The 8833-nt window shown below is 45.2% G+C and overlaps 1 protein-coding gene across 2 annotated transcripts; it reads right to left on the bottom strand.

Annotated features, from left to right (window-relative positions):
• Positions 1–1348: 1348 nt before the first annotated feature.
• On the bottom strand, positions 1349–6863 carry LOC133929524 (inactive protein kinase SELMODRAFT_444075-like). Of its 2 annotated transcripts, none has more exons than XM_062376311.1 (10): positions 6552–6863; positions 5642–5881; positions 5287–5426; positions 5109–5203; positions 4015–5024; positions 3682–3842; positions 2678–2754; positions 2443–2590; positions 1980–2129; positions 1349–1880 (listed from the first exon to the last, which is right to left on the bottom strand). In XM_062376311.1, the coding sequence occupies exons 2-10, from the start codon at positions 5850–5852 to the stop codon at positions 1650–1652; spliced, it is 2223 nt and encodes a 740-aa protein (XP_062232295.1). In that variant the 5' UTR covers positions 5853–5881; positions 6552–6863; the 3' UTR covers positions 1349–1649. The 2 variants fall into 2 exon arrangements, with proteins under 2 accessions (XP_062232295.1, XP_062232297.1); XM_062376313.1 differs by lacking the exon at positions 6552–6863 and adding an exon at positions 5961–6140.
• Positions 6864–8833: the final 1970 nt, after the last annotated feature.

Genomic DNA, 8833 nt, shown 5'->3' with positions numbered 1-8833 from the left:
CCGGAGATTTTTTTTCCCCACTATTTTGAGCAGTCAAATCCCGCCATTAACATGTAAGAACCATTACCTTGAGCAGCAGACCAAGAAAGAGGGGCAACACCTATTCAAACGCAATGCACATAATCAAGAGCATATCTTCATAAAAGGAAAAAAGTAGAAAAGCTAAAAGTTCATTCCCCCCCCCCCCCCCGACTATTCTCAGATTCTGGTTGTCTCATTATGTAAATAAAAAAATAGAAGAAAATGCTGTTGCAATTTGGAACAGCTTCTATTTTACATACTGTCAACTGTTAATAAAATCGATTATATACATATTTGTTTAAAATAGGGATGCTTGGTCATCAACGATAACGTATCTTTCAAAGAGTAAGACACGAGACTTTATATAGTTTCAAATCTCTCTGGTACCAGATCTGTATACTGTCACCCTGTCATACTAACTTGGCACGTCATGATGCCTTCATCGACTTGATCCACCACCTATACTCCGCCAGTTGACGGCATCGCTGCACGCCTCCTCCACTTGGCTTTCAGGATGAGCTCCTCTAAGCCTGATAACAATAAAGAAAACCTCCCAAACTCGAACCCTAATCCCCTCCCGAACCTCGCCGGTGTGTGAAAACCGGTCGGCGATTTTCAGTCGAGAAGCGTAGGAAGCGTGTTTAATTAATATTACAGGCTTACAGCTAATGACCCTGTTCTTCCCATATTTGGCGCTAGAATCCCTCCTTCGCAACCATCCCGAACCTCTCTGGCTCCTCAAACCACTCTCATCCCGTGATTTCCTCTGCACTCTTTTATAAGCGACGTAGATTCTACATGCACGCTAACTATAATTCAGTTATATTGGCCCAAGACACAGTAGTAAGCTCTCAGCAAATCATTATGTAATGAAAATTTGTCTTTCGTGTAGTGCCTAACCTGCAACCTATTTAGATATTCGGCAAGTGCTACCTTAATGACCACTGCAAATCCCTCCTATATTGTTCTTTTATTCAAGCGCTAGTGTATATATGTAGTTCAGGCATTTTTTTCATAAAAAAAATAACGGTGTGCACAGCTTTCAAATAGGCCATGCAACATTCTATTGTGAAAATTTTCGATCTGCATTACAACATTATCGATGAATTTATTTTGCTAGACACGTGAATTCTACGTACACGCTTACTGTATCCAGAGGTTGGGCACAATGCATAGAGCCCTTAATTTAAGGAGTGACATGGTTTTGGTGGATAGGCACAACGACTCAGTACAGAAAACCACATTGGTCCAGTTGAGTTCATCATAGAGACTGCATCAGTTGGAAACATTGCACAAATCACGCAGTAAAGACGAATCAGTTCCCAAGCAATCAGATTGATTCCAATTAACAAGCACTATAAACAAGATTGGGACGATACCGTCTCCTCAATCCATACAGAAATCAGGAGCTGCCGCTGCTACAATTAACAATCCAGATCTCAGGATAATGTAAGCCTGCAACTACCATTTCTGCCACTGCACACACGACATAGCACCAAAAACATCGGCATCATTGTCAATGTAAAGCCAAAGGGAAGAAGAGTATGAAGAGGGTAGGATTGAACAATGAGGGACTACACAAAAGGACTAGAAACAGTTCACATTTCACTGCATTCTGCACAAGGATGTTAGTATCTGTGAGACAAGTTCTGCAGTTCTTGATCCCAGGCAGTTCTCATGATCTTGTAAGAGTGTTTTCCTTCGTCCAAACGCTGTGAATCATGTTGAACTGGGCGACTGTGCTCTTCATAACGCTGCCGATCACTTAGCAGCCGCCAGCTCCTGCTCCCAGAATCACTGCTTGGAGCTGAAATGCAGCCAGAATCCACAACCATGTCGCCCTCTAGTATGCGGAGAACCTTTTGGGCATGTCAAGAAAAGGGTAAGAATACATTAAATCAAGTTTCCACCTAAGTGATAAAAACACAAACGACTGAAGATTGCAGAGAATGACTAACATGGGACATCCGCGGCCTTGAATGAGGGTCACGCCTGATGCACAGGTTTGCTGCATGCAGCATGCAGTAGACCTCATTTTCGCAGAAGCGGCGTCCTAGGCATGGGTCAATAAGCTCATCGATTGCATACTCTTCCAACAAAGGGCGAGCCTGTTACAAACGAATAAAACATGACCATGATCAACATATGCGATACTGATGGATCACAAACAAAAAGTTTATTCTGCTTTCAGTTTGCACTGATGGCTGGTGAACGAATGGAGAAATAACAGTTAGTTCCAACTTAGTTGATTGCTTAAAAACATTCTTTAGTTAGTGATGATAAGAGAGGAAACTAACAGCATTGACTTAGTTATAATATACCATATACCACTACAATAAGTTCTCATTATAAACCAGGAAAATGGAATCCAGGATTGATAGACAAGAAAAATTATACTAGTAGGTGAACTGGTAAACTCACCCATTCGGTCAGGAATTGCTGGCCCTTCGGTCTGTTAATATCAACAGCCTTGCGTCCAGTGACAAGTTCGACTAATACAACCCCAAATGAGTAGACATCAGCCTTCTCAGTTATTTGCCCACTCTGAGCATATTCAGGTGCCAGATAACTGCGCATAATCAAAAAGAGGCTCAGATATGCAGAATTTCATAAGTCACACCTGCCCAATGATGGCAAAGTGTATATATTAACTTACCCAAATGTGCCAATAACTCTTGTTTCAACACCCATGTCTCCATCAGGTTGCCATCTAGCCAAGCCAAAATCTCCGACCTGACACAACTCACAACATTACAAATACAATTCAACATCATCATACAATGATAGTCAAGATTAACCGGTGATGCCCATGGGAATGACAAATATTTTGACACGATTTACAGTGCCATACATGTATGACATGTATCGTCAATTGGCCATGGTAATGAATTCCATGAAAAATTGAAAACAAGAAAAAGAAGGCGCTGCAGCGGATCAAAGACAACGAGATGATCACACAACTATTCACCAAAGAAATTTTACAACTTCCCCTTCCAGAACATAAGACCACATTCTCCAATCCTTTGGATCTAGAAGTCAAAGTGCAGTAACAAATTGAAGGTCTTCAAATGGTTGCTCTTCATGGACAGACTGAACACTAGAAATCCCCTAAGGAGAAAGAACTTCAACATCAATGGCAACAACTACAACTGTGCCTTATGCAGAATGCACAATGAAGAAACTGCTTTCCATCTCTTCGTCGGTTACCAGCTTAGCAGAAACTGCTGGCGGTACATTGGAGTACACTGGAACTTCATGCTGCATTTCTTCAACATGATACAAAAGGCCAAACATGATAGCCAGCTCCCCTTCTTCATGGAAATCTTCACCATAGCAGCCTAGACTATTTGGAAGCAAAGGAATAACTCCATATTTGAGAATACACGGCCAAGCTTTCTATCCTGGAAGAAAGGATTCATTGATGAAATGTGGTTCCTCTTCTTTCTTTGGTCTTTGGCCTTGTACAATTTTGGCCTTCTTTTTATCTATATTAATATATACCACAGTAGGGGTCTCCCTTACTGTATTTCCCTCAAAAAAGCGGTAATATTTTATACCAATCTCATGTTCACATAATTGTAAAAGAACATTCAGTGTAATAAACATTTTTTTGGAAATAAACAGTGCAAGAATCATGGCAATGAGGGTTGATGACCATACCAGTGGTTCAAAATCATGTGTGACAAGGATGTTGTTTGGTCTCATATCACGGTGGATTATACAACCAACCCTACATTCTTCATGGAGGTATCGCAGCCCTCTAGCGGCTCCGACTGCAATCTTTTGTCTGGCGGCCCACTCCAAAGTTTCTTTGTTACGACCTAGAAAAGGGCAGAAAGTAGTTTACAAATGATATAGTTGAAGAAACATCGCCCTCTTTTGGCCCAGTGTGGCCATGAGAAATCCAGGGAAAAGTATCATTGCATAAACTGGCGAATTGTTCACCAAGATGCTTGTAGGTTGCCGTGTTGAGTATTTAGAAAATAAGCTTACCGTAAAGATGTGAATCCAGAGATTTGTTGCAGATGTACTCGTAAACTAACAAACGCCTCTTGTCTTCAACACAAAAACCAATCAGCATTACAACATTCCGGTGCTGTGCACAACTCAGAACCTCCACTTCTGAGCAAAACTCCACATCACCTTGGGAGCTAGCAAGTTTGTGTTGCTTAACAGCAATTGCTTGGCCATCAGGTAGCACACCTCTGTGAACAGACCCAAACCCACCTTCAGCCAAGAAATTTGCTTGCGAGAAGCCACCAGTTGCAAGTTCCAGTTCTGCGTAGCTGAACCACCGTGGCGGTTTTCCAAATACAGGCGTCTTATGCTGACATATTGAACACAAAGGTGGCGGTCCTGGGGGCGCACTCCTTGACAATGAGACAACATCTCTCACATTTCCTCTGAAGTTCAAGTCAGACCTGCTTCTGATTGCATTAATTTCAGTCAAGAGATCAAGTTTGGCAATCTTCTCAAGCAACGAATCTGCAGTAGGAGTCCTTCTAGGGCGGTTTCCTACTAATCTGGAGGATGCAGGTGCCTGTAAAATGTGAGCCATCCATGGCTGAAGTGATGAGGCTGCTGGAGTTGTTGAAGTTTCACTCCCAGAATCAGAAATATTGACATCTGAATGCTGGATATTGTCCTTGGTGGCCTCGTTCTTCAAAGAGTTATTCGTGTCTGAAGCGCAAAATGAAGTGGCAGGGTCGGAGCTCGAGACAGAGGATGTTCCAACATCAGTAGTGTCAAACGGTGTTTCTGACTCCGGGCTGCTATTTGGTGTCATAGCCGGTCCTCGAATCAAATTCCTCTGTTCGTTCACATTACTTGAAGTTTTACCAACTGGAGCACTCGGCTCAGGTGGTACCGGGAGAGTTGATTTGGGCTCCTTTTCCGGTGATCCCACCAGATTCAGCCGAAGAACTTTGGGCCGAGAACGCCTCATAACAACAATATTGCACTGCAGTTCTTGCATGCAACGTTTCTCCTCATGCTTCAACTCCCTGAGCATGCCAACAGAAACTCTGGTTAGAGAAGGGGCAATGCAAGAGAAGGGACTAAAATGACAGAGGACTATGTCACATTACTTGTCTAGCACAACCCAGCTTGCCTGTGCTCGCTTTGATTCAGCGGCCACGCAACCTGAAGGTGATCCAGATAGAACCTTAACCTTCACATTTATCTACAGAACAAGCGACGGAAATATAAAATCTAGTTGCCCAACGTTAGCTGAATTGGAAACAAAACGGCAGGATGCTATCAAACCTTGCTTGGATCATATACATCGCAAAGTTTTAGCATCATTTGAGAGCACAACTCAGAGACATCCGACTTCTGATTCAACACTGCCTTATGGCCACTCGCGCAATCCCCTGCAAAGAACGGGAAGCCCCAGAACTTCCTACCTTGAAAACAAGAGGAAAAGAAGACATTTTTAACATGGACAGAACGCCTAACAGTCAAGCTATGCAGGCACGATTGTACAAACAAACCACACCACATTATCAGAGAGCTCAGTAATCCATTACAAGTGCCTATTAATAACATTTCAAGGCATTGTAACGCAATTGTTGAAACGCAGCGGCATGGTACTCTAGTACTACTTGTAAAGCTCTAGTACCTGAGCTCTGCGGCGGGATGACGACGAGCAGCAGGATGTTGTCGCCGTGCTGCACGACGTGCGTGAGCGCCCACGCGACGGCCGTCTTGGAGATCTCCCTCGCCGCGGCGCGCACGGCCACCACGACCACCGCCTCCGTTCCGCGGCCCTTCTCCTCCGTCCTCTGCGGCTGCAGGCCGGAGCCCGCCGCCGGCTCCGCCTTCTCCTTCATCCGGAGCACAGCGCGGGCGCCAAGAACTCCTGCCGGTTCAGAGCATTTCCCAGTGAGAAACGAACGCAGCACCCTCACCAAGACGAGACGCCGAGCGGAGTCACCCACCGCTCTTCTCTCACTCTCTGTGGACTTTAATACCCGGAGGAGAGGCGAAGCGAGGGTACTGCCGAAACAGTCGCCACTTGACGCTACTGTCCGAGACCAGATCACAGGACGACAGAAAAAACAAGCAAGAACGGATCAATCGTGGTAAAAAGGAGGCGCCCCGAGTGGTTGCCGCGGCTGCGGGTTGAGAGAAAGATCGCAGCTTTATGCGCCTGCTGCGTCCTGCACTGCACTGCAGTGGATGGCACCACCGTGGCCGCCGCTGTAGCCGAGCGATAGCGACGTGGGGAAGGAGGGTGAAGATGGTGGGCGACCACCCTCCGGACCTGTCAGATTCCACAGTTGTAACTCGCGCAGCTGCCCCCACCCGGCCGTCCCTCGGCCTCCCCAGCAAATCGAGCAAGACCGCTTGGATTACTCGGAATCGCTCCAGATTTTGGGGATTCTGCTGCGATTCCGCACCAGTTAGCTCCAAGAGCCGAGTCGAGCCGAACCGAACGGCCTCTCCAAGCAACCAACTTGATTCACGCCGTATTTCATTTTCCTCCCGGAGGTCGTCGAAACATGCAAGAACAGGGAACAGAGACCCACCTCACAGAGCGAAGCGCCGCCGCCGTGGCAACACAACGACGAGCTCGCCTCCAGCCGCTGCGTTAGTTGACCTCACCGAGCAAGGCGCGTCAGCCCGAGAAGGAGCACCAACCCTGGTCCGGGAATGGTTAGCTCGGAAGCAGAGACGCTATGAACTGATGACGAGAGAGAGAGAGAGAGCGAGAGAGAGAGAACGCATTTAAAACTGCATCCGTCAAACGGCTCGCTTCCTTTTTGTGCCCTCGGCGTCCCGACTATCCACAGGTCTGCCACTGCGTGCTACAGCACTCACTCTGCTGCTGCTAGGAGAGAGAGGAGGATGGCCAGCACTACCGCCCTGTCTGTCTCGTGGTCCACATGGCATGGAGGCTGGAGCGCTCAGTCAGGCAGCTCGCAGTTGGCTGTCCCAGGGCAGCGTTGATCCGAGTCTGGTACTGTAGGTCCTTTGAAATGTAAGATATGAGTGAGGGAGCTGATGTCCTCCGTCCTCCTCCCTGTTGGAAGGCTTCTCTTGTTGCATTCCATTCGGCAGCACCAACCGAAACAGCACAGCACAAGACACGGGATGTCAATCAGATCAAATCTCTCTCTCTCTCTCTCTGCCCAAAACAGGGGATTCCAGCCAGAGCAACTTTTGCCCTTTTCTTTTGTTATCGTTTCCCGCGCAGGCGATGAGTGAGACACAGCAGCGAGGAGAGGGAGGGAGAGCAGACAGTGGCACCGTCGTAAATAAGGCCGACACAAGTGGGGGGCTTTCGACAGAGACTCGGATCCTTCCTGTTCAGTTCAAGAATTCGGCTCGGCAGGTGCCGTTTTTTTTACTCCTTGTGGAAATGGAAAAGAAAAGCCCTCTGCTGAATTCGATGCGTTTCATGCTCTGCTCTCCCATGGCATGGCACGGAGATTAAGGAAGGAAGGCGGACGGGCAGCTTTGAATTGAAACTGTGAAGTGCACCCCTTTAATTATGGCGCTTTATTGCCTCGCCTCGACAGTCGTGTCTCTTGCTATCCAAGTGTACGACGGCGAGCCTGTTTGAAATGTTTCCGCGCAAATTCTCCGGATACAAACTAAAGTTTGCTTGCTACCTCTAAAATTATTGAAGTGTGCCTTATCAGAAAAATATGACTAACAAATCCAAGACTGGCACGTCCTAGTGATAAACAACCCTCTAAATACATAGTAGTATCATATTGTTATTTTTGAAAGCTCTTTGTATCTATGATAGCGGATCCAACCGTTAGATTTTATCTCTCTCATATTTAATTCTTTGTCACATCAGCAAAGAAATACTAATATGCTGCGTGTAATAAATATGCATAATACTACTCATTAGGAGTCGCCGAACATATAACAACGAGCCATGGTAACGCAACTGCCAAGGTGGCCCGTGCGGTTAGCTTCGTTACGATGTGCTTTTTAATACTCCTTTTCGATTGCAAATTTATCTTTTTACGATCAATCAATAAATATATTATCTGTTTTTCAAATTTTCTAACGTTTTATTCAAATATAATTGTTTAGATATATCTCAATCATATAAAGATACAAACATATGCTTTTCACCCACTTGTCGTTGCTACCCTAAGCTACCTAATCTAAACTCATCTCTTGATGGTTGCATCCTGCCTTTTTTTTATACTTGGTTTTTGAGGTGTCTTTTGTTGCTACTATAGATCGTGGCTACACCATATGATACGTGTGCTTGTGTCTTGCCTCATCGTTTATCTGACAGCATTACCTCATGTTTACGTAATAACTAATTTATTATCGGATGTTTTAGCTTCCTTGACGAATTTAAGTCAAATATAGCTCCTCACTATCCTATGGCCATAACTGTGAGGTACGTGACCCGAGCCTGACTCTAGTGTCATCAATATCCCTTATTGATATCATAGGTTATTACTTAACAATCTATAGTCTGCAGGTTGTGACTTTCCTCATCATCTACTTGACATCATGACCTTTTGCTAGTACCAAAAAAATATATTATGTTACTTTTAAATTCCCCAATGAATTAACCCACATTTCTTTTTTCAATGTCTCTCGGTTGTTATTGAAGATCATGGCTGCACCACTTGCAGGTTGCAGGTTGTGCCTTATCTTATCGCAGGAAGCTTCTTAATGCGCAACCTTGAGTCAAGCAGTTCAAACCTGATGTAAAGACTCTCGTATCTTGCCATACCGTTCTGATCATATGTCCCATCCTACCGATCTGATCATACGTCTCATCCTACCGATCTATGGATTTGTTGATGTCTCTTATCATTATTGGAGGTCATAG

The sequence above is a fragment of the Phragmites australis genome, chromosome 9 (genome assembly GCF_958298935.1).
Source record: "Phragmites australis chromosome 9, lpPhrAust1.1, whole genome shotgun sequence".
NCBI classification, from domain to species: domain Eukaryota; kingdom Viridiplantae; phylum Streptophyta; class Magnoliopsida; order Poales; family Poaceae; genus Phragmites; species Phragmites australis.
The sequence above is the reverse complement of the archived record's forward strand: the minus strand, read 5'-3'. Positions and strand labels throughout refer to the sequence as shown.